This window comes from Pelmatolapia mariae, linkage group LG6, assembly GCF_036321145.2.
Source record: "Pelmatolapia mariae isolate MD_Pm_ZW linkage group LG6, Pm_UMD_F_2, whole genome shotgun sequence".
Lineage (NCBI taxonomy): Eukaryota > Metazoa > Chordata > Actinopteri > Cichliformes > Cichlidae > Pelmatolapia > Pelmatolapia mariae.
The window spans coordinates 35,055,056-35,082,101 of record NC_086232.1 but is presented as its reverse complement, the minus strand read 5'-3'; the positions used below and the strand labels follow the sequence as shown (position 1 = coordinate 35,082,101).

Genomic DNA, 27,046 nt, shown 5'->3' with positions numbered 1-27,046 from the left:
GCAGACTCATGCTATACTCTTATACTTAGTTACTCATTGTTAAAAGAAAAGTTGGTAGTTAATGATTAAATATCAGGCCGCTGCCAGTTAAGTCACATTCTTTGTTGTGGTTTGCTCTGACACGAGACATGTGCTAATGGCTGTTAATTTTCTGTGCTCAGTGAGCTGATTCAAACGGCAAGCTGGACCAGGACAATAGTTCAGTGTAACTGGACGGATTTAGCGATTATGTTATTGTAATGGGACTCATAATGTCTTTGCTGACGCACAGTGCAACACAAAGTTTCCACAAAGGTGGACTTCCTTTCAAAAGGACACACAGACACACACACACTGGTAAAAACAAGGTGTCACTTTACTCCTTGAGAGGTGAGGTAAAGCTGATAATGAGTTCAGATTACCATACAGTGACTCCTGTAGGCTGCAGGGTATGTGCTCTGTACTGATTGGTCAAATGCTCTGAAATGGGTTAACAGTTATCACTTGAAAAGACAATGAGATATAGTGATATCTGCACACAAAGCACAGATGTCTCCCGAGGTGTTCATCACCATTGCTGGTGAAGCATCTCTGTATATTGGCATGATCAAAGAGAGATGCAGATAAAGCATGAAAACAAGTTACCAGAGGCAAATCTGCAGATGCCTGCAAAGTGGTGAAATTTGCTTTTAGAAGGAAGCCACCGCCTGGATTTAACCAAGCAAATGGGGATGAAGTGACTCAAAATTCTTTATTTGGGTTAACATCCATCCATCCATCCATCCATCCATCCATCCATCCATCCATCCATCCATGTCAGTATGTCATCGGGGCAAAAGTCTGAGCAGAGAACACTCCAAAAAACATTTGTGAAAAGCTACTTTTACCTTTTTGAAAAATGTTGTTTATGCTCTGTTTGGCCCGTGAATGTTGATGGGTTTTCACCCACAAAATCCCTCCTTAGCTTTTCTTCCAAAATCCCAACTGCATGTTATTAGTCTTGGATAATCTATGTGTTCATCGAATGCTGATTGGTTGACGAGTGGAGCAAGATATGGAACTAAATGGGAGAAGTGCGAAAAAAAATCATCAAAGATCAACAACACAGCATGAAAAGCAGAAGCAGCGAAGACTTTTGTTTTTAACACCTGGTTTCACTTCAGCTGCTTGTCTAATAACTTCGCTTTTCTCCGCAGCTTGCTGATGGACCACCAACAGCACAAGCACGAGTAGCCCAAGGACTGGTTGTACCACATAATTTATACACTGCCTCTATCAACAACAAATACTCTCTGCAGATAGACGGGCGGTCCGTGGGTGCCTTAGCGCTACCTGTGCTCAAGCATAAAGCAACCAAAATAGTGACTTCATGGAGCACGAGAGGTTGTTTTCACACATGGATTGGTCATCACAGAGTCCAGACCCCACTGAGAATCTTTGGGTTGGAAAAGACTTTACACAGTGGACTGACTCTCCCATCATCAATACAAGAGTCTCGGTGAAAAAACTGTGCAACTTTGGGTGGAACTAAATGCTGTCACATTGCATAAGTTCACTTAAAGGATGCCACAGTGAGCATCCTGCTACTCTTCTTCTCCTCTGTAAATGCTAAACTAGAATAAGCTGAGTCAGGGAGGAGGAACTGGGAAACAATTGATAAAGACAACAAAGGTGGAGGGAGGGAAGTGAGGAAGCACAACTGAATCACTACCCTGAGACGAGCTGCATAGATAGAAGCATAAACTGTGACGCCTCTATAGAAAATGCTTCCATTGTCTTTATGAAGCTTTGATCACTTTAATTCAACTTGAAATGTGAGAGTTCACCTTCCTCACTAAGCTGCATGTGTGTGTACTCTTGAACTCCTAAAAATATGTCGATCGTGTTGCATTTTCTTGCTTTTCAAACTAAGATCACTGATTTTTGGAGTCCTGTGTTATTTGCATTCATATTTACTTGCTAGCAGCTCTTTTTCTCTGCATCTGCTTATTTCAGTTCATTCTCAGCATAATAATGTGACTCGCTCAGCACACGTGCTGTGCATTTTCATGCACGTGTGATAAAAGGAATCCAAGTGATGAACATCCTCAGTGCTCAGATAAAAACTCTGCACCTTTTATTTGCTGTTGTTCGTTTGGGGGAATTTAGCTCCAGCTTTTTCAAAGTGAGTGTCAGTCGGTGCAGATCAGTCACAGGTGTTTGATTTGGTTTGTTAGGCTGGTGCAGAGAGAGCGTGTGTAGGTGCTGCTGACTGAATCGAAGTATTTCAAACTCAGATCTGAATAAACATTTTTCAAATTTTTTGTGAAACTCCACAAAACATAAAAGCATAATTCGCACAAACATAACTGTATTTCTTGTATCTTTATGACCACATGTGTTGTGCAACTGTTTTTATTCTGAAAGCGTCTACACACCCACACACATGCTTTCACTTACGCTACCTGGTTAAACCTAATCCTTGCCGGAGTTACTTGTGAGGTCAGATGCGAGAGTAAAGGCATGTTATCGATGAACAGATTCAATCTGTTTTTGCTGTTTTTAAATCTAAACAATTTAAATAATTTAAAACAAAATGAAACTTTGTCTGTCTTTTAACCAGACCCTGCTAAAAATCTGGTGAAAATCATCAAATACAAGTATAAGCAATATGTCTGAGAGCTTTTTAAAGCCAATTATCTGCCAGATTTATGACTTCCATTTGTTTTTGTGGCCTTCATCCGTTGCTTTGATGAAGCCCACAATGCTGAAACAATAACATGTTTGTTCTCATGGGAAAGTAAACTAGTGTAACTGAGATTTCCCTGAAGTTTCATGTTAGTGCTACATTTTACCTTTGAGCTACTCCATCTCCGAGAACCTGAGAACTCTCTGCTTCAGCTCAGTTTCAGCCCGGAGCAAAACACAAAGTCCTGGTTGCTGCTTTGTGTATGTTGCAAAATGCTGAAAGTGGTAAACATTGAAGATGATCTCCAGCTTCTCGACAGTAAATATACCTGTGAAAAATTTGAAAATGCCAATAAAGACATCTATTGTCTAAATGATGACACGCAGTGCTGTGAAAATTATTTGCCCCATCCCGGTTTCTTATTTTCCTGCATATTTGTTACATATTTCTCCTATTCTGGCACTGCCTACCTTTCCTAACACCTTACAGCTTTATACCCCTCGTCACACATTGACTTCTACTGCCGATCAGTCCTCTGAATCTTCCTTCCCCTCAGCTTCTCTCTTTAGCCTCTTCATGTTAGTTTCAATCATTAACAGTGTCCTTTTATGAACAGTACTGGTTGCTATCTTTAATCATTTATATTTATGTTTTAATTTTCTTTTAATTTACTCTATTTTTTTTAAACTATGTCCTTGTTGTGTTTTAATTATCCCAGTTATTTTATTGATTGTCATGCAACACTTTGCTCAATGTTTGTTGTGCTTAAATCCCCCTACACTGCTTTGAAAAAGTATTTGCGTCTTTGCTGATTTTTTTATGTTTTGCAAATTTGTCATACATATAGATACTATTGTAAAAGGGCTATAAGTGGGCCCCGGACCATCACACTACTGCCACCATATTTGGCTGTTGGTGTGATTTTCTTTTTATGAAATGCTTTTAGTTTTATGTCAGATACAATAGGATCCAAATTTTCCAAATATTTCAGCTTTTTGGGGAAATATTCATTAGCCACAGAATATGTCCACAAAAAGATGTTTTTTTTTTTGTGAGATGAGACTGTCTTTTTTGGAGCTCTCCCATTGATGCCATTTTTGCCCTGTCACTTTCTTATTGCTGAAACATTTATCCTGACTTTAACTGAGGAAAGTCAAGCCTGCAGTTCTTTAGATAGTGTTCTGGGTTTTTTTTGTAACTTCCTGGATGAGTCGTCGACACGCTCTTGGAGTAATTTTAGTTGGCTGCCCACTGCCCGGAAGGTTTTCCCAGACTGACTTCTTGAGTTTCTTTAGATACATGATGTTTTTCTTTTTAAGATATTTTAGCCTACTTCACTTTATCAGACAGGTTATATTTAAGTGATTTCTTGATCCACATGTCTGGTGACAAACATTACTTTTATTTATTTATTGTTTAATGTTGTTTAAATGGACACTTTTGGCTGCTCCCTTGTCACAAGTGGTCGCCACAACCGGTAGCGAGTTTTACACCAAATAACATTCCTGACTGGGTTAGGAATACTATTTGGTGTGTCTCTAGTTGGAATTGAACCGGTGACCTTTCACTTGGCAAGTGAATGCAATGTGTGAATCTTTGCCTTTAGTAAGCATTAGTAACCTCGATATTTACCCTCACGTCCAGTTTTCAGTCTAAACTAAAGATAATCCGGCTCCTATGTCATCTTTTCAATAGGGACACAAGGACGTTGTACCAATGGGACAACCAGTTCTTTTTCTTCTTTTTACAGATTTAACAAAGAAGCTTGATGAGTTTTAAGATTTCTTGTGTAACCATGCCGTATTACACGTCACTGTAACTGCCTGGTTCAAACAACCCCTCGACTCCGGTTATGGAATATCGCACATGAAGCCTGGTTGTCTTTTTGTTGTTTGCTTGTGTGCTGCTGTTATCTGTATCTGGATAGAAACAGAAGATGTGCTGTTCAGACAGGTTAACTCAAACTCAGCACACAACATAAAAAAACCTAAAAACAGTAGTTATTGCAGCAGAGGCTAACGAGCGTAGAAAGTGTATCATGTTGTCATTTGAAGATTTTATCGCTTGAAGCTCAGCAAGCTCCCTTGTACCATACGGGCCATAGAAAAAGGTCATGGTTTGGCTTAAAATACAACAGCTGCCACTTCTTTTAAAGCTCAGTTTTCTTGGTTGCCAGGGTTACACATCTCCACTGAAGAGTCTGAATAACATACGTCCTGCAGTTTCATGTCCGTAAACGTAAACAAATGGATTTCGTTTTTTTTGTGAGTATTTCAGATTTTGCTCTGACACAGGGTTGAGTACACAGGCCACAGAAAAGTTGTTTGGCAATAACGGATAACTGAGGTTTCTCATGTGACATAATGTGGATGTTGCTCAAGAGTTGTCTATCATATTGGACGTGATGCAAGCGCTCGTTGCTACAGAAAAACATGTATTTCCTGACTGGCTGGCAGTGGTTTCTGGAGGTTGCTGGCTCCCGAGGGGTGAAATGGTTGCATAGAAGGTGATTGCTTTGGTTACTAGCAGATTGCCACGGCTGCCTGTAGTTTTTTATGTGCAAATACTTTGTAACTGCTAGCCAAGCAGAAGTAAAACTTGGAAATGGAGATGAGTTGTGCCCTTTGAAATATTTGAAATATTTTGACTGCAGGGTGGAGGCACAACTTTCACTTTGAAGCTGAACCTTCTCCATTTCTCGTTTGCGTCACGCTTTTCACAGTTTCACTAGAGCTCGGAAAGAAGCTGGACAGTGTTTGCAGACGAGTCTTTCACTTCCACTACAGCAATGTGCCTGCGACCAAAGCAATCCCATAGTGGTTTTTACCAGCTGGCAGGGGGAATAGTGGTTGCTGTGACTGACCGGTCTCTAGGCCTGTGTGACTTGATCCTACATTGTTACCACAGTTGTCACACCTCCAAAATAGCGTACCACTTAATATCACATCGTTAGTGGTCTCGTGTCTGTAAAACCTCAGTCTCTTAAAGTGCACATGTATCCATATGGAGGGCACATATAGACACTATTTGTACACTACTCTGCCCAGTGCAGGCGTGAATTTCCACTTCGAATGACCCCCATGAGCCAATAAATCTCAAAAGACTCATAAATATTAAAATTATGGTAATTATTGCAAATATAATCACATTTATATAAACTCTGTTAAACTTTTTGAGCTTTGGACAAACAACAGCATGCTGTCTATTGTGCCATACAGGTTTGAAATCAGACGTGACAGCAGATAAAGTATATATTAACATATAAACACGTGATGTTGTTTTAATTGAAATTTATTCTTCATAAACATTTCTTTTCTGAATAATATAAGCTGTGTATAATTCAAATCAGCTGCCACTCTCAGTCTTCTCCGACATCTCTGACATGCTGACGTATCTGCAGCCAACAGCTGTTGATCAGCAGGGCGTTGGGAAACTGTTTCCTATATTACGTTTGTGCACAGCATGCACACAAAGGTCTGTTTTATTAAAACACTGCTTCACAGCACTGCCGCTGGTCGAAAAATACAACAGAAAGAAAAAATTAAATATGTGAAGTCGTCAATCTGTCTGAAACAAGTTTCCTTCTTATTGGCTTCCTCATAAAAAACAAGTTTTAACACAAGTGGATTGGGCTGTTGTGGGGGCGATTGTGGCTCAAGAATTGGCAGTTCGTCTTGGTAAATGGCCTGTATTTGTATAGCACTCGAAGGTTGCCAGTTCGAGCCCCAGCTCCCACAGTCTTGGTCGTTGTGTCCTTGGGCAAGACACTTCACCCGTTGCCTACTGGTCGTGGTCACTCGCCCGGTGCTGCCAGTGTCCGGCAGCCTCGCCTCTGTCAGTGCGCCCCAGGGCAGCTGTGGCTACAATGTAGCTTGCCATCACCAGTGTGTGTGTGTGTGTGTGTGTGTGTGTGTGTACGGGTTCGTACTATCCTGGTGGGGACCAAAATCTGACTTTTACTATCCTGGTGGGGACTTTCTGCACCGTGGGGACCAAAATCCAGGTCCCCTTGGGGTTGAAAGCAATTTTCACACTCAAAATGCGGTTTTACTGTCAGGGTTACAATTAGGTTATGGTTAGGTTTAGGGTAAGGGTTAGGGTTAGGCATTCATTTTTAATGGTTAGGGTTAGGGTAAGGGGCTAGGGAAAGCATTATGTCAATGGGATGTCCCCACGAGGATAGCAAACCAGACATGTGTGTGTGTGTGTGTGTGTGTGTGTGTGTGTGTGTGTGTGTGTGTGTGTGTGGGTGGATGACTGAATGTAGTGTAAAGCGCTTTGGGGTCCTTAGGGACTAAATAAAGCGCTATACAAATAAAGGCCATTTTGCCATTTAAAGCCAGAGTGTTGTCCCTGAGATGACCATACATAATAAGCACTCTCAGTGATATCATGCAGACTGAAGACTAGGAAAAAAAAGATGTGAAACTTGAGTGTGTAGTGCAGTCTCGCAGAGATTGTTTGCATACATGCTGATGTCATTATGTGGAGGTTCGAGCATCAACCATTAGAACAGTTTCTGTAAAAGAAATAAATAAGGACTAGTTTTCCTCCATTTTCACTAAATGACCTAACAAATCTGAGCAGCTCCAGGCGGATTTCTTTTTTTCTTATATTATTTGTTGCACATCTCAAACCTCGTCCCTTTACCAGAAGCGTTCTGATTTTTAGTGAAGTTCACGGTCATAAAGCAGGAAAAACTGAACACATTATTTGGTTTTTAAGACTCAAAGTGACAAAGTTATTGTGATATTAAGTTGCATATCTCTGGGTGACTTTTATTGTGAGTCAGAGGGAGGGGAAAAAACACACAAAGCAACTTATTTATGATACAAATCAATGCAGGGCTGTTTGCAAAGTTTTTAGCCCAACTCTTCTGGTGAGGTGAAGCCTTGTCACCTCGCGCGCGCGCACACACGGACACACACACACACGCACGCGCACACACACACACACACACACACACACAGAGGAGAGCGACCAGACTGTGATTGGGTGATTGGAATGTGAAGCTTATCTTTAGTTGGTAGCAGATAAACAGAGACAAAAACCCATACGTGTGCGCGTACACACACACACACACACACACACACGGTCAGGTGTGTAAGCATGAATACAGAGTTTTGAAATTAGTTTAATTTATGATGTTCAGGTGTATTTAGGATCTTATGCATGCAAATAGTCACATTCTTTCTATGTTAGAGGACTGGACATGCTTTGGTGGGCTGGTAGTAGTAGTAGATTTATTTATATAGCAGACAGCACAACCACTTAATCAAGAGGATACAACCGAAACAAGTTTATAACATTCAGTAGAATCAGAGGAGAATCCTCTAAATGTCCAACAGTGGAGCATCCAACAGACGGGGATCCCAGCTACACTCAGATACACTGACTGGACTCAACTAAGTTCCTACCAAGTCAGGAAGGAGATGAGTCAGGTCTCAGAGGTCCACAAACCTTAACTGGCAAAGTATGCTATCAGGGGTTAACCACTCAGGGGCAGTGTTTGCTAGGGTTGTAACATGAGGAAAACTGGGTGGTTTTTGGTAGCAGCTGCTTTTTGCAAATGAACATGTGATCAGGAGCTCTGATTAGTGAAAGTGAGTTACAATACAAGATCAGAGAAGAAGCTTCAAACAGCTCAATAGTGCCTTTTATCCTATGGCTGAACTTGACCTCTGCTCTGTGCTCTTTGGCAGCCGGCAGTGCTCGATAACCTCCTGACCTCCATGAAGTTTGTCCTCCATGGCATGGGCACCCTCCGCATCAACCTGGCTAACAGCAGAAACAAGGTACTCATGTCAGACTTCTCTCACCTTACATTTTGATCTTTTATTTTTTGTCGTTGTCATCCTGCTCCTGCCCTCTTAGAGTTTTGTGCTTCTTGTGTCTCTGCACATCACCTGGATCACCATTAGAGGGCAGCATCTTAGCACTATAGCTACACAGCTTTCATTGAAGGAGAGCACAAAGTTAGGCCACTGGTGGGTGGTTTGCTTGTGAGGTTTAATTTCATTTGAACTTTACTGTCAAAGTTATCAGAGTGCATGTGTTTTCCACCTACACAACACATCCTGCTGGGCAATGATGACCAAAGTATTTCCTCTATTAGATGTCATCAGAATGTGTGTGAGCATCTCTTTCCATATATTTTTTTTCTTTGTATGTGTGTGTGTGATTAACAAGTCTGGAGAGTGGAGACAGACTCATAAACTTTTCTATCATTTAGGCTTCCTTCTATCTTTTTTTCCATCTGCCCCATCTCTCCTCCCTGATCATTAATCTGCATTTCTGTCTCCCTATTGTCTTCTGGCAGGTTCACGCCCATTCCGTGCTGTCGTGTGGGCGTTGTTTTGACGAAGACCAGGTGCTCTTTCCTTTCCTGAGCCATGCCCTGTCCTGCCTGTGGGCCGACCAGGGAGTGAGGGCCGCGGCCGCCCGGGGATACGAGTACGAGCTCAATGACTCGGCGCTGTAGTGAGTACTCCTCGAGAACAGACTCACACTGTGCTGAAGAGATGCAGGGGACTAATTAGCTGGACTTAGCAGCTGATGCTCAGCCATCTGCTTACTGTCACTGGGAGTTAACGTCTGGAGAAAGGAAAGTAAAGAGTGCAGGAAGATAGACCACAGTTTGGAATCACATATACTTCCACAACTGTTGTATATCTTAAAATAAAAGCCATTAAATACATACATAAACCAAATATTATTTTAGTTTTGGATGCGTGTATGAAGGAGGAAAGGCATTTTTAAAAATATCAGAATAGGGAAAAAATTGTGATTAGACACAAAAGTGATGACACCATAGTGAAAGCAAAGAATTGAGGCTGAAGCCTGAAAATAAGAAAGTAGTGTGTGTGAAACAGAAATAAGACAGAGCGCTGACCCACCAGGAGGCCGTCTGGTCTCATCCTCTGCCCTGTGAGAGGCCTCGCTTTGGGGTTATCTACACCGACAGGACCCTTGGTTCCTACTGAGAACCACCATTCATCACCTTCTTGCAAACACACGCGCGCGCACGCACACACACACACACACACACACACACACACTGTGCTTCTATAGTACTTATGAGGACTCTTATTGACACAATGCATATATTACTCTTTGAGCTTAATTTGTGTTTTCTTAAACACAAATTAAGATATTTGTTGTCTGCTGTCATTTGTTGTGATTGGATTCACCAAGTTTGCTGTTGAAAACTGGAAATGCAGAAACTTGAAAATGAGGACAAACTAAAGACGTCACAAAGAGTGTGCACTGACGATAAACATGATATTTAAAAATGAAAACACAGGTTGCTACAGTGGGCAGCTCGGCACCGGGTGCCCTTCCTGATGCAACCACAAATGGATTCAATTGCAATAATACCACACACAATACATCTTATAATTGAATTTGACTGATGCCATTACTGTTGTTATGATTATTATTGTTAAGTCAAACCATGTAAAAAATACTGCTGGTCTGTTGATTCAATCAAAGCCCTTTTACTGATTTCCAATAAAAAGGCCTGTTAGACGTTTCAGGTGTTTCCAACTGTTAACTGTGATAAACTGCAACAGTTGCAAATCTGTTGCCATCTGTTAACTGCTTATATGGAGAGTCCAGCCAGAATGTCAGAGATTTAAAACAGAAATTCCTCCACAAATAGTGACGAAATTTCTGCATGATGGAGAATTAACCGGAAAATAATATAGGTGCTCAGCAACTTCGCTTTTGCATTTGAATAAAACCAGAACACAAACAGCTGGCAAGCGGCTGAGTCGAGTCATCGTCTGCAAAGAGACGCTTTGCAGATCACTTGCAATGCAAAAATCTGCATTAATACAGTATTTTGAGGAATTGCAAACAGATTTTTTTTTTTTTAATTGCTGGCTTTGTAAAATGACCACTAAAGCTCAAAGTGGTCCTCACAACAACAGAAGTACCAAACAGGCTTTCGCATGTTGTTTGCTCTGTGTAACATCTTTTTTTTAGCAGCAGGATGTGTCGCTGTCCAAGAAACTAATTCAGGATGACGGGTAGAGAATGTCACAGTCAGTTCACATAGGTGGAGATGCCACCGTGTGAATGTGTGTGTTTGTGTGTAAAAAGATCACATTTTACTGACAGCATACACAAACACAAACACACACACACACACGATACAGTTGATTACACTAGCTGTGTAAATAGCTAATCTGTGTTTAGAAGCTGTGCCTCAGTGTGTTATTATGGTAAACCACAGTGTGAATATTCATCGTGATCAACCGCTGCGGCCCCTGGGGCTTCAGCCTTATCGCTGCACACCCAACACACGCACTCAGCCACACCAAACACACAATGTGTTAGCCTCCACTCCCGTAAGTGATACCTGATTTTTCTTTTGATCTCAAGTTTGTTTTGAAGTTATTAATTTCCCTGCCGCTCTCTTTCTTCTTCCCCTTGTTTCTCCTGGCTCTAACCTTTTTGCACCCTTCCCTCTCCCTCTGTCTTCTTCTCCTTCCTCCTCCTTTCCCAGTTTCTTTGAGAACATGAGCCGCATCATGTCTCCTGAGTACGTGCCCACAGAGACAGACGTCCTTCGAGTACGACTGAGGACGACAGGCGTGATAGAGACCCAGTTCAAAGTCAACCACCTTATTTTCAGGTAGTCACTTTTCTTTTTATTAAGGTGAAGGATGATTCTGCATACAAGCACTGAGTCACTCAGAGCTGCTGTTGTCAGGTCTGCTCTTGACTTCTGCAGGCAGCGCCTGTCGTACCGACTTACTTCACTTCTTTAGCTGCGACTCTCTTATCTCAGTCTACAGCCATATGATAGTCCAGAGATATAAGATGGAGATGGGCGGCTTCATTCAATACGTCAATACGACACCTATCAGTTGGCTTTACACTCATCTACAAACGCGCACACACACATATACAGAAGCATCAGTGGCTCGGTCTTATCAGTGGAGCAGCAGAGGGCAGGTATCTGAGCTCAGGAGACTGCTGTCAGATGACCATATTCATCTCTGATCAATGGGCCGTTGTCACATAATACCACCTTCTTTATCATCTTCCTGTGGCTGAACTCATTTCCTGAAGCCACTGACGGTCACGACAGGGCAATAGGTACTAATGAACTTGATTTTCTCTGCAGTGTGACTAATGCAGAATAAATGTCACTAAAGGAAAAAAATAGTAATTTTTATTTCATATCGATGCAGTTTTATTAAATATTGAACGCCTTACTTAAACGGTGCCTCATTTGATTAGTGACACTTTTTAAAAATATTTATTATCAGATTTTTTGATAAATACTCTTTTACTTTTGCCGTATGACTGTCACACGCTCTGCAGCCCCAACTGTCCTTCCAGTTGAAGTTCAAGAATCTTTGGGGGGTTAATAAATTGGGTGGCACCAGTTTTTGGTTGCCCTCATCATGCTGTCATGGCTAATGTTTTTGTTTCTTAGATTATAAGTAGTGCTGTCCGCGTTAATCTTGTTAAAATGATGTTAACGCCATTAACGCAGCAAATCTCCATAAGCGAGTTAATGTGGATCGGCCCGTGCGTGGGGCTGGACGGTGCTAACGTGTTAAGGAGCTAGCCGCGCTAACACGTTGACGGCTGCTGCACAGCAGCGTAAAGCAAAGGTTAAAATATCAATACTACAGTCTGAATATCAGGAGAGCAAATCAATATGCTGTAGAGTTACGGCCCACTTTTGTTGAATAACTTGTAAATGTGGTTAACTGAAAAAAGTAACTTTGTGTGTTGCTTTGCCACACTATTTGTGATCCCTGTGTGTGGGTGTGACTCAAATCAAATCAAATCAAATCACTTTTATTGTCACATCACATGTGCAGGTACACTGGTACAGTACATATGACATAAGATGACTCTTTATTTGCAGATGGGCACTTGCATTTATCTTGCTGAATTTTATGGCTGTGGAAACTTGTAGTCATATCAGACCACTTGTTATGTGGGGACAACTGATCACTTCTTGTTGGGATTGTTTGTTACTGTTTTTGGTTGATGTTTTGTTGTAACTTACATAAGACTTGTGGTCTGTAGCTGTTCTCCTGGTGGAACCTTTATGAGCAGAGGTGTTACATCTGTCTACAGCCCAGACTGTCCTCATACAGGTAGCACAAGAGACTTTGGGTGTTGACTGGGTTTAATTGCTAATTATTTAAAGATGATGAGGTGTGGATAAAGGAATTCCCGAGGTTGGCTTGGGAGTGATGCCATTTTTTTTTGCTAATCCTTACTCCCCTAGCTTTTGTTTTCAGCTTAGATTTTTGAGTAATTTAAAGAAAAAGCAGAGTAAAACTTTCTTGAGCAAATGCACCTGTGTTTGGGTATTTTAAGTTAAGCAGTAAAGTGCTGAAAGTCTCGTACAGGTGGCAGACAAAACACTAATACTTTTGCAGGAAGTTTAGGTTTCAGTTCAAGTGAAAGCATCAAAGTACTTTATAATTCATCTGAAGTGCCGCCAGGAGTTTAAGACTGAGTAAAAGTGTGAGCTGAACTGTATGTGATTGATATGAACAGTCACTTTGAAGTGCTTTTACTGGCAAAACAAGTTGAATTGTTGGCTGAAGTCTAAACACCTGAATCAGTAAACGTACAGCAGTACGTTTGGGAGTGAGAAGAGTTAGGGCCGATGGAATGAAATGCAGCATAGAATTAGAAAATTATATGTCAGTTAAATCTGCCAGAGCATTCACTGTGAGCCTAACAGTTGTATTGATCGTCTTTTACAGTTTTCATTTCCTGCTGTTAAAATGAAATGTTCAGTTTTGTATGTTTTATTTTTGAGGAGAGATAAAATGTTTATATGTAAAACACACACACACGCATATACAGTCTATAACTCTGTGTTTGGGTGCGTTAATCTGGGACAGATCAGATGCTATTCGGTGATGGATGATAATGTATGACATGACATTTGAAGGATTTTCAGGTTGAAGTTAAAGTACAGTCTAAAGCTACAGGTACATAAGAAACTGACTGACCTGCCTATAAGGTGTAATTATTTTCACTGCAAATAAAAGATGGATGTAGTCACCTTGAATGTCATTCATTGGGTTGCAGACAGTGTTTTTGAAGTGATTTCAGCCTTTTAGCCATCAAGATTTAGTGTGGGTTTTGTTTGTTTGTTTGTTTTGTTTTTTTGGGGTTTTTTTAAAATAACATTTTTAATCAGAGGAGTGGAATGCAGGCCTGAAGAAAGCTCACCAGGTGGTCGGTCCCATGTCATGTAAAATTTGTCATCAGTCTAACATTTGTCCCTAAAGTGGCCCCGCCCTTAACCTTGCATACCTTAAAATCTTAATATTACTGAAAGCCAGTCTGTTACATAAGAATGCGTCCCCTGCATAAATGTAATTGAAAGAGAAAATTATTTACAAAGAAAAAGATATTTTTATGTCAGGCCGTAAACAAGTTTACTTCTGTGTTTACTTCTGAATTAAAAAGCCTCTAGTGGTTGCTCCAGGAACTGCAGTTTTTGTACCTATGTAGTGACTTTATTTTTCAGTCAACTGGAGATTTCAAGTCGGGTGACATAGGTCAGTGGTCCGCAGCCCCCGGGCCACGTGAGTCTTTTGCTAATGGCCACGAGAGTTGAGGCTTGGGCGTGAAATTAATGGTTTTCAGGGTTTTTATCGTTAACTCGGTTGACTCTGGGTCTTTTCTTGTGTTGTAGTTGTGTGTCTTATTTTGAAAGAAATATTTACCTGTTACCATAGCAACCAGAGAGCATTAAGGGGCAGAGAGGAGGATGTTACTCTCAATGTTGTTGGCACATTTCAAGAGGACGCTATTAATAAAGTTACACAATTACACAGTTAATTCGCATTTATTATTATATTTACAAAATACCACAGTTTTTGTCTTGGTCTTATCATTTTATTTTGTTGTATTTATCCACGACACCTTAAAGGCCGGTCCTTGAAAATATTGACGGACATAAACCGGTCCGTGGCGCAAAAAAGGCTGGGGACTGCTGTATGTGTTTTTCCTGAAAATGAGTTTGTCTTTAAATAATATCCCTAATAGCTGCTAATTTTACTTGACTGTGTCAAACATGCTTACTATGTTCAGCTTGGTTTAGACTTGAACTGATCGAGGCGAATATTATAGCTGAACATGTGAGAATGTGTTGGAGCCAGAGGCAAAGTCACTGCACCACAAAAATATAAAGTCCTTGAAAATAAGTGTTAATTTACACGGCAGTTCACTGCAGAGAGGTAATATCTAGTATGATTCTGGTCTGCATATTAAATCCTGCTGTTTGTGTAGCTAAAAATCATGTAAATCTTAAATCAGGCAATGAATGTTAAATTTATGTTGTGTCTGTTGTTATGTCCAGGCCGTTATGGAGATAGCAAAGCTAACACAGTTGTTTCTTATGTAAAATTTACCATCAAAGTCATTTTCTTGTAGAAATGAATGAAACATAGTCCTGACTTGGTGGAAAAAAATATCAGAGTTGGGATGAAATGATTTACTCCAGAGCAGTAAGTTCTTATTGAACTTTAGCGACTGACCTCTACAGACCATAAAATTTAATAGTTGGTTTTGCGGTTCCATTTACCGGTGTGATTTTTATGGCACGGGCAACACAGTTCGCATTCTTTCTTACTGTGTGTGTGGGTTTGTGTCTGTCATCATGTTCCAGAAAATCAGATTATTTTGCACCTCTTTGTCAGTAATATCCACCAAAGGAGCGCTCCCTCCCCCTTTTCCCACCACAATATCAACCTGTCCTTCATCCCAGTTCGACGTTACATCTCATATGGAATTATAATAATAAAACACATTACCTCAGCGCTTCATACGATCTCTGTTTAGCATATAAACATTGTAGAGAAAGTCAGTTTGTCAGCACACGGCTGCCATCTGGGATATTGGCGTGACATTTAAATGCTTCTACTGTGTCTCTGGATGCCGCAGACGTGACATGTTTGACTTGATTTGACAAAAGTAAGTTGTTTTTTTTAACTTCAGGAAACATTTCACTGCATTGAGATCCTTTGATCGTGCCCGAATCTTTTGTTCTGTGGTGATAAATGCTACCTTTTCCTCACAGTCTTATTAATTGCGTCATTTAGTTGATCAGTTTCTGCTTTTTAAAAAAAAAAAAATGTCTGGGCATTGTTTTTTCTTTTTTCTGTGAAACACTAAGAAGCTGACGTCACCACCAAGTGACTGTGTCAGATCAGAGCTGGGGGAGCGGAGTCCCAGGTGGTGCTGCAGGAAGGAGCCCAACGTCTCACGCAGCCTCTTTCTAATCTGAATTCTTGAGAAGATAAATAATTGGCTTTAGTTAATTGACACTCTGCACCATCAGTGTGTGTGTATATTTCCTTCTGTGAAAAGATTAAACCCAGAGGGTTGATGAAGAGCTTAGCATAAGTTAATGTAATTATTTCATACTTGGCCATAAAATGGGTATTACAGGGATTTGGAGAAGTAGATGGTTTGTCTTTGTCAGAAGGGGAGAGAGGGTGAGTTTTTCCTTTCAGACATAGGAAGTGTGCAGTTTTTTAACCTACTGTTAAACAAAGACTTTTGATTTCACATTTAAAATATTACTTCCCAGCGTTTGTGTTAGTGACCTGCTGAGATTTCAGAAAGTGGCGTTATTACAGAGGTGAGTTTTTCACTCTGGCTTGGTGTCATTTTGTCGCCATTCGGGCCGCACTCAGAGCTAACACAATGCGAAACCGTCTCCCTCTCTTCAATGATTGTCTCGCTTGTTCGTTCATAAGGTTTCTCATCAGTGGCCACATCTGCGCCCTGCACTCCTTCCCTCTATTATTTAAGAATCACTTTAGGTCTCACTGTAAGTGCTATTAGGCCTGTGTCTGTTTTCATTCTGACTCATTTAGTGTGATTGCAGGATGTGTTTTATAAGGTACTAAATCATCAGATTTTAAGTCACAAATTAAAGTTTAAAAATGAAGCTTCTATGAGTTTATCATAGTTTAAAGTATATGAGTAATATGATCTAAAGCACAGACTTTTAGGTTTATTTGAGTGCTATTTCCATCCAGATCGGAGGAAAGATTTAGGAATTACAGGGTTTTTAGGCTATTTCTTTATTATTTATTCATCTGTTGTGTAGGAAAAAAGATTCCAAGTATAAACATTTTCTGTGTGAACACAACATATAGTTGAATGACCTCTCAAAGCAAGTGAAAGAGAACAACATGCATTGGCCTTAAAAAATAGAAAGATTAGATCAGACCAGGGACCTCTCTCTTCAGAGCCACATGTGCTTCTTTGTTCATCTTTACTGGCTATAAAAGTCATCCTGTTACTTTTGCAGAACCTCACATGGATGTACAAATACAAATGGCTCATCTTTATCGTTCACATGGATTGGAAATATATATTTTTTAAAAAAGAGAGGTCATTTAGAAAAACAAGAATTTAAGTGTTCAAGAATTTAATGTGATTTCATTACCAACACTACTGGCTTGCAGGTATACTTGATCCACTGGTGGATTTTTTTTCTTTAACAGGATGATTTATATATGAAATAGGTTGTATCAGGATGAGACATTTATTATCCTAAAGTTTAGACATTGTTTTATAACAGCAGATATAAAAAAAATTAAGTTGCACACCACAAACATGTAATAAATACCATTAAATAAACACCACTTTAGACTTATATGCTTTGGAGCTCCAGGTAGTATTTTCTTTCAAGAATTACTTAAAAATAGCTTTCGGTTGCTTTGGTTTTTTGACCCCTGGAATAGCAGACGAGAAGGGATGGAGAGATGGACCTCTGAACTACAACAATAACGGCTTTCCCTAAACTGACTTCTTTGGACAGGAATCTAAGACCGGATATACCAGAATGACTGCTCACGATCCGAAGCACCTGTAAAACATTTTAGATGCTCTCATTGGGACTGGGTTACTGATTTATTGATTATGTGACAGAAGACAGAAGCAGCTGGATAAATTCTGGAGTTTATAAAGCACGAAGGTGAAAATGTGGAATTGGGGTTATTGTACTTAACTAAAACTAAATGGAAAACTAAAAATAGACATGAAAAAACAAAACTAACAAACTGACCTTTGTGAAAAGGAGCTACAGTACAATAAAAAATATGAAGGAAATATCTTTAGTTTTAGTATCTGTTTGGTTTGATGAGGCATTAATGGATGTATTTATGGAGACTCTGGACGTCTACAAGACTGTGAGTGCTTTAAAAGTTCTCAGTTTTTATTGTAATACCTATCATGCCTCTGACATATACCTTCCAAACAAAGACTGACACTAATTAAGACTAAACTAAAACAATTTCAAACAATAAGAAGTAAAGTGAAATAAAAAAACTCACTCTGGAAACTAAACTGAACTAAAAGCAAAAAGTCAGAATGAAAGAAAATTAAAATTAATTGGAAAATACAACAGTATAATAACATTTGCATGGTATGGTGTGCAATGAGTCAATCAAATGTCCGCCTGATGAAGCTGCACTTTACCTATTCAACAAGTAATCTTTTAACTGCATTTAGGTTAACATTTGCATCTATTGGGGTGGCATACAAATCCAACATTTTTAAAAACTGTAGAAAGTATATTCAATCCATTTAACTGGGAAAAATCTAATCAACCATAAAGTATTGTCAAATAAAAATACCGTAATTTCTTACAGGTTTAACAAAAAGCTTCAGTTTTTGGGACATACCAAAGAATTTAGTATTTTAAATGAATCAGCAGGCCAGCTGAACATGGAGAAATCTGAAATCAATCTACAGGTAGATCTCCAATCCAACGTGCGTAGAGTATAAACTTTTCAAAAGAAAAAAATTTAATATATTGATGTTTCCAAATTTGCTTTCCAAACAAAATCACTTTTTCTGAGAAATTTAAATGCATTTTATGAGAATTTTGTGAAACCACTGATAGCAGTGTTTTACAAATTAATAGACCAATAAGAGCTTATTTCTGGTTTAGTACATATTCTGTGTGTCTGCTGGTAAATAAAAACAGAGTGTCTTTTAATCTAGTTTTATAATCGAGGACGAACCCTTTCAGGGGTTTTATTCTCATCTTATGTTCTCGTTCAAAATTAAATTCTTCAGGCACTAAATCAGAAGTATAAAATCCTCCAAACCTGTCATTAGATCTTTTTGTACAGCTGCATTTAATTTCTGCTTCACATTATCTTTGTTACAGGAGATTTACTGAAAACCAAAAACATTGTGGGGAATCGTCCATGTAGAAGTAAACGTGTAGTAAAATATTAATACATTAACCGGTGTGTAACATCAAACTTTGTTTTCTATATTATAGAGGCTCTGAATAATGAACAGGACCAAATGTTCATTTTTTAAATAATTCAATATCTTTTACTGATCTCACACTACAGTGGTGTGCTGCAAGTCTGTACGAAAATAAGTCTGCCTGCCTTCCTCCACCCACACTTCCCACAGCTGTAGTAGACCTTATCGACCCACTTTTGTTTAGTTATTTCAAATCACATTTGACTGTCTTGATTTCTGAAAAAGCTGCAGAGCGCTAGATGAGTTTCTTTAATTAGTTGAAATATGTAACAGGAGACACCTGAAGCACACAGGATTACACTTTATTAAGTTGAAAATGTTGCAGGTGTGAGCTTTTGGTGTTCTTGGATTCAAAACAAATAATTCCAAAGAACAGTTTACCATTTTTACCATTTTATGAAATTTGCACACTAACATTGCTAAGACTTTAATGAGAGGATTGAGACCGTGTGTGTGTGTGTGTGTGTGTGTGTGTGTGTGTGTGTGTGTGTGTGTGTGGCCAAACAGCAACTAGCTTATGTTAGTATAAAGACAGAATAGTTAATCTACTATGTAGAACAACTTTTAAAACTATATATTGTTTTTGTATTTTTATTAGTGTACAGATTTGATGAATAACAGTCAACCCCCTTTTATTACACCTGCTTTAATTTCCATTAATACAAATATCTGCTCAGCTCATTTAGGCATGTAGATGCGGTCGAGATGCTCTGCCAAAGTTCAAACTGAGCATCAGAATCTGGGAGAAAGGTGATTTAAGTGACTTTAAATGTGGCATGGTGGTTGGTGCCACACAGACTGGTGGGGTATTTCAGAAACTGCTGATCTGCTGGGATTTTCCCAAACAATCATCTCTATGGTTTACAGAGACAGTGGGCAAAAATATCCAGTGATTTTCTCTTGGAGAAAATGATTTTCTCTTGGAGAAAAATCACTTGTCAAAGTTTACCCATGTCAAAGGTGAATGGGTAAACTGCCACAACCTGAAAGGATAGTAACAGCAGCCACTTGTTAAAACCAAGCAATGCAGAAAAGCAAAAGTTCAAACAGTATGTCACACCTTGAAGCAGGTGGGCTACAGCAGTAGCAGACTACACCTAACATGATAACACTTGTGAACAGCCCAGGCTAGTGGTGATGGTCTAACGGTGTCTGATACATTTTCTTGGCACATTTTGGGTCCTTTAGTACCATCTGAGCATCATTTTAACACTACAGCCTACCTGAGTATTTTTTCTTACGTTTATAACCACGGTGCACCCGGATGCCAGTCTAATAGAGCATGTTTGGGGTAGAAGAATAGATTCAGATCATGGATATGAACAAATGCCATGAAGCACTGAGGCAGTTCAGAAGGAAAAGCCATCTTTTACATGTATCATGGCTTACATGTAAAACATTAAGTGTAACTTGTATTACATACCTCAAAAACATATAATAAACTAACAGCACTGCACTTCTGTTGAATCCTTATTCTGACACTTTTGATGAAGTGTGTGTGTGTGTGTGTGTGTGTGTGTGTGTGTGTGTACAGTCTCGCAATTTTATGCCCAGACACAGCCTAGTTAGCATACAGAGGTCCTGTTTGAACTTTGACCTCTCTGTGTAATAAGGTTCTGAGTCTTTTCCTGGATCATTAACATCAACTGCTCTGGTAATTACAATTACAACACTGCAGATGAGGGTGAACATCAAGGGGCAGAAGCAGCGGGAGGGGTGAGAGGAGGGAAGGATGACATAAACCGAGATGTCTTATAGAAAGAAATGTGTTTCTTTATGCAGGCGAGGTCGGCGTTTGGATGCTGGGAATTTCATCACTTTTCATTTTGAAAATATTACAAACGCAATAGAGCCACGCAAGGAGCTTTCCATCAAACTAAATGCTACAGCATACACCGATGAGCCACGGCATTAAAAATAATGCCAGCTGTCCTGATATTCACGTGGATGTACCACACACCTAAACACCATTGCAACAGCCAAACAATGTACCTCGTGGTACCCAAAGGTTTCGCTGCCAGTGTACTGGTTTTTATCAGCACAGGTGTCTGTGTCCTGATGGGTTCTCTTACTGAGAACCACTGATCTACTGAGAGGATCTAATAGGCACATTTCAATGTGCAAACTTTTAGAGACCACCTGCCATAAAAAAAAAAAACAACAACAAGAAAACAAACATGCAGAAATAGAAATGTATCAAAAACACATTTTATTTAGTAAGTATTTAGTTAGCAAGTAAATAACTGTAAGTGACATTCTTAATATAAGATGGATTATGTGCTTTATTATTTTATCATTTTTTTATAAACAGTAAGTTCATGGATGACAACTATAATTATATTTTAGCATTGTAAATATCATTTTAAGTAAAGAGCTTACAGATCTCGGTGGAGTAACTGTTACAGCAACATAATAAATGATAGAGGCTCTCAGTGACATCATCCAGAGCCCAGACTAGAAAAAAAGATCATTTTGAGCAGTTTGAAGCCTGAGCGTTTTACTCAGAATATGTCAGCGATGTTGTTTTGGTTAAGCTGGGCTTTTATGTATCTTGACAGATTTATTAGCCTATGGATATTTCATTTAATTTTCCAGACAGATGAAGGGATTTTTAACCGCCTTTCCAAATATCTGAGTTTTATTTTGGATGCTTGCATTATTTTAGTTTTTTCCAAAGTTATTAGCCCTGCTGAGGCTATAGTAGTGCTGGGCGATATGACGATATATATCGTGTGGACGATAGAAAAGTTTCTATCGTGCCATTTGTCTTCTATCGTTTCTATCGTTTCTAACCCTAATTTAATAAATTATTACATAAAATATATCATTAACCCTTTACAACCGGTCGGAGCAGGCACACTCCGTTTTGCCTAACTATTTTTAAATCCCTGTAGAACTGGAACCACGTAAGGTAGCGCAATAATTGTTTTTGCATATGAAACCGAGTTGTACTTACATCTTATTCTATTAGCTTGCCCTAGGTCACGATTTCCTTCCACATATAGCTTTGCAAAAATTGCATAAAAAGCGCTTCCAGCAACAAAAACATAATATTCCAGACTTGCAGCAACAAAAACATAATATTCCAGAAACACGCTTTGCCGATCCGATCAGCTGTTCATAACACTTCCTACGTTGGAATATAAGTCAGCGTGAACTATCGCACGTCCGCCATTACATGGCCGAAACCGGAAGTGACGTCATTTTCGCGGAAAATTTAGTTTTTTAGCTTCAAAGCCTATTTTGGTGTTTTTAAAAGTCATGTTTGACTTTATGCTTTTCTGTATCCTTTGTGGGATGCTTAGAAGTCAAATTACACTGTTGGAAATAATTTATTTTGATGCACATGCTGTTTTTTTTTGCAAATTTGCATTATAATATTTATTTTCATTTTTCCTGTAGTATATTAAAATTAGTGTATCTCAAACATAAAACTATGAAGACACTCAAAATAAATTTCTTGTGGTTGGAAACTATTTTGTGCAACTTTTTTGTATTTACAGTTTTGAGGGATAAGCCTCTTAAATTTCTCTAACTAGAAATATATCTAAAAAACAAAACAAAAACGATTTTCAATTTTTTTGTAGTTTATTGCACTTTTTTTTGCAATTTATGTAGTTTCTACGGACTCAATGCATACATAATATTAAAATTTGGGCTATAACGGTTGTATTGATGTATAGCAACTTGAAATGCTCCCACAAATGGCACTACAGCATGTAAAATGTAAACATAAGCTCTGGCGGACTTGGTTCTATGGTAGGTCTTAAAGGGTTAAATAGCCTGTGGCAAATATATTAGTGTTGTCTTCTCACTATACATACTCTGAACTTTATGCTAGAGAAAATAAAGTATAAAAAAATGATATTTTTTGCAAAGAAACTCTGTCTTGTGGTTTTGCGACATGGTGCTGCTTTACGTGCACCCAGATTTGCGACATGCTTTACGGTAACTCAAAAGAAAGACTGCACCCTCTCCACTCGCTGTTTACAGACTGCATACTTTCCAGATGACCACAGGTCAGGTGGTATATCGTGATATATATCGTTATCGTGATATAAAAGAATTCATATCGTGATAAATATTTTTTCCATATCGCCCAGCACTAGGCTATAGTGTATTATTTTTCCTGGATAACAGCCGACAGTCATTTGTTGTAGGTCTAACAAACGTATCCTGAATAATCCCAGCCCATTCTTCTTTGTCAGATCCCTCAAGCTCCTCTACATTTTATGGTCTTCTGGCATGGATCTTGGTCCTCATTTCAGCCAACAGATTTTAAATGAGATTTCATTGCACAGTCCATTCCTGTGCAGGGTTCTAGTGATTGTCTTCTTTGAGACTACAGTTCCTGTCTTGGTTAAATTATTCACTAGTGTCTCGGCAGTTGTTGTGCGGTCTAGGCACACGTCTCACTAATTTCTTAATCTTTTGCTTCCTACCTCTGCCAGGCTTGTTCTATACTGTGTGGCTCTCTTGAAGTACTTGATGATACCTCTTGCTCCGGTTATTGACCCTTGGAAACGCTGTGATAACTCTGCTTTGTGAGCATCAACAATGTTTTTTCTCAAGTCTAAACTTTGGAAAAAAGTTCAAACCCTTGCTGAGGTTTTTGTGCTGTGTGTAAACTGGAAGATTACGCTCAGTTTTAACTTGATTTCACAAGCTTTAAGCACTAAAAGTGAAACACATCATCACACAGCAGTGGTTTGTGCTAGGGCTAATTAAAAATGTCAGTTTTTTAGGGGGTTAAATATCTGTTAAGTGCAAATAGAATATATTTTTGCTTCCTGAAGAAAACTAGCATGTTTAGAAATGCTATGCTGAAAATCCTTTGCTCCCTTTTTAGGGGCGCTAGCAATTTTGTCCTCATCCGTAATATGGTTTATACTTCTGTTCAAGAACAAGTACCTGCCAAATTATGACTACCATAAACCTCTGCTGTGTTTTAATTTTAGCGCTAATGAGCAAATATTACCGTGGTTACACATTTAACTGGCAAACCATCATGCTAGCAGTAGTAATTAGCTAAAAACGTCACTCTGCTGGAAGGCAATCCACTGGATGCTAACTACATTCAATATAATACAGAAACTAACAGTTAAACTCAGTATGTGTCCACATCAGAAATCCCACCTTATTACATTTATTTGTAATACAGGTGGCATTATGCACGTGGCTTATTAGTAGGTTTGTATAATGAACTTTAGCTTCAATGACAGCTCCTGTGTCTGGAAACAATTCCACTGAAAATTTCCAGCATAAATCTCATCTTTATGTTGCAGTCTTTCCTGTTTGTTTCCCCTGTGTGTCTGTGTCTCCACATGTTCATTTCCCCTCTTAATAAAGAGCTGCACTAACTCAACAGATGCTCAAAGGAAGGTGGCACATCTGGCTTTGAAAAATAGGTGAAGTGGCAGAAACTGATCTGTGGTGCTCTCTGTGTTCCTCGGCTCTTATTCCTGTTGTGTTTTTCTTTCTATCATCTTTCTGGAGAACATTGACCTTTACGCGTTTTGTGTGCCACGGTGTGATTGTCTCTGGAAAAACTGAAAAAGTAAGGGGGGGTCTGCAGAGACGTGCGGCACGAGGCTCCTTGTTTGTGTGTGTGTGTAAGTGTAAATAGCATTTTTCAAAAATATGACCTTATCCAAAACCAATACAATCTGTCATTGATGAGAGGCATCCTGAGGCACTTCAGCAGGCTTCATCATCCATATGGGAGGTCATGAACACGCTGACGGCACAATCTCAGATCATACACTTAACCGCAAACACAGACATGTGGTCTATAAATACTTGAATGAAAATGAGCAGGATTTCTATCGTTTTGGTAAAATGACAGACAAGAGATTATATGTTTTGGATCTGGATTATAAATTTTATGCTAACTATAATAATAATATGTTGCTTACAGTAAAGGTAATACAATGTTTTGGTGAATAATCAGTGTTTGTAATGTGTGTTTAGCCCCTTGAGCACTCCTGATTAAGTGTGTTGATCTGCCGAATCAGAAGCACAGACCTATAGTTTGTCATTAGCTTCTATTTCATGATAGATTTTGTGAAAAATGTGTTCTACTGAAACAAAGACTTTCAATGCAGATATTATGGCATGTTGTGAGACATCACAGGGTTAATGTAAGAATATTCTAAATTCCTAAATTCCTTTTATTTTTCTCAAAAACAGTGAGGTGAAGGTGGCTCCTCATTACTGATAGTGACTTTCTGGGATCTCACAGAATGACGTGTGTTAATTATATTCATCAGCAAGTAACTACCAACCCAGTAGCGCTCCTGACTGCTGTGGATCTCTCTTTAGATGTTTTCTGTTTAAACTGTCTCGTTCCCTCCTTTCGTCTGTGTGTAGGATGTACGATGTTGGAGGTCAGAGAACGGAGCGGAGGAAGTGGATTGGCTGTTTCGAGGACGTCCGGGCGGTGCTATTCGTGGTATCGCTCAGCGGATACGACATGACCCTGGTGGAAGAGCCTTCTGTGGTACAGCATGCACAGAATCACTCATTCACAAATGTTTGTTTTGTTCAGTGACCGAACGTAGAAGTCTTTTTTTAATTTATTCATTTATTGATTTATTTTTTAGGTCAGACTACTATTAAAGACAGAGTTTAAAGTGACAGTGTGTCTGCTGTTCTCTCTGCAGCTGTTTGATGGTTGTAATATCTTCTCTCTGCAGAATCGTCTTCAAGAGAGCATGAAGCTCTTCTCCTCCATCTGCAATAATATCTTCTTCCGCAGCACATCCATGGTGAGAAACTCATCTTTGACCTCAGGAGGGTAGATATGAGAAAGTCCACAGAGCGCCATCATAGGAAGGAGACGTGTTTTATTCATAGACTGGCTTTATAATTGTTCACTTTTTTAATCAGAAATATGTTGTGAAACTGCATAAGTGATGATTCTGTGCTTATGTGGGCTAGTTTTATTCATTATCATCTTATCAGACTGGTAATTTGTACAAAACAAATTCAGTTCTCTCAACGAGGACTGACAGTAGTTCCCAACAGTTTTTGGCTTAAGGAGAAAAGTTAAAGGGATCGCAAAAAATGATCGGATCCATCAGGAAAACTTAATGGCAGTATCTGCTGAGATATTTCAGTCTGACTGCTATTGGTGTTGCATTTCAGTCTCATTTTATCAGGCAGCTGTGGCTCAGGTGCTAGAGAGGGTAAGCTACTATCCACATAAAGTAAGATGAGATACTTTATTTAGCCCAGAAGCTGGCAAATTACATGAAAAACAACTTTCCTCAATGAAACTGATATATTAACACAAGATAAAATGGATCAAAGAGGGAAAGAAATACATAAAAGAAGGGGCTCAGATTAATTTTTTTTAAAGTGAAGTGCTCAATAGATGAAAGTTTAATTGTAATACAATAAAGAGTTTAATAAGTAAAATCTGATGAATGAATGCAGATACTGTGATTCCCGTGGGAGTGGGAGCAGTGCTGAGCAAGTGGCTAGGAAGCTGTCTCATGTTACAGAAAAGATTTCAGCTGAGTTAAATCTTTAGCTGAATATGGATGAAGTTGATAACAACGCACTTTATAACAAAATACCAGCAGAAACCATTTCCAAACTTTTTTTTCATCATCATAAAATAGACAACGTTGAAGAAGTCAAATATTTATTATTTGAATTCCTTCACTTGGCTTTCAAAAACACAAAAGACGTGCAAGTTATGAAAATATAGCAAAGCTACTTTTCTGCAAGTTTGAAAGGAATTTGAAGGAAACTACTGCAGCTGCTCGTGTTGCAACATTATAACCAATCCCTTAAAAATCAAGTCCTACATAGCAAAGTGTTGCAGTTTCGTCTTTATAACACTCGTAGTCAATATAACATTTCAAGTTCTGCGAATTTACCTCTATATTCAGGTATGCATCTCATTTTAAAGACTGTTGTTTGTCCTAAAACATTTAAGGACAGAGCTCAGAGCAGCTCGAGGGGACTCTAAAGCTCCTACGAGAAGCTGTGCTTTCTCTCAATGCGCCACAAAAGAAAGTAGTAAACTTCCTGTGAACATAAATCTCTTAATAGCTATAGTGTTTAAGTTCCTTTTAAAGATTCATGCAATATAAGTTT

General features: G+C 39.1%; 1 protein-coding gene across 1 annotated transcript in view; it reads left to right on the top strand.

The window, feature by feature from the left end:
* Positions 1-27,046, top strand: part of gnav1 (guanine nucleotide binding protein (G protein) alpha v1) — a 37,546-nt gene that overhangs the window by 4,296 nt on the left and 6,204 nt on the right. Inside the window, exons 3-7 of the mRNA XM_063476722.1 lie at positions 8,350-8,442; positions 8,967-9,127; positions 11,157-11,285; positions 25,310-25,439; positions 25,636-25,707. Of these exons, the coding sequence (XP_063332792.1) occupies positions 8,350-8,442; positions 8,967-9,127; positions 11,157-11,285; positions 25,310-25,439; positions 25,636-25,707 (585 nt within the window). The remainder of the gene's footprint in view (positions 1-8,349; positions 8,443-8,966; positions 9,128-11,156; positions 11,286-25,309; positions 25,440-25,635; positions 25,708-27,046) is intronic.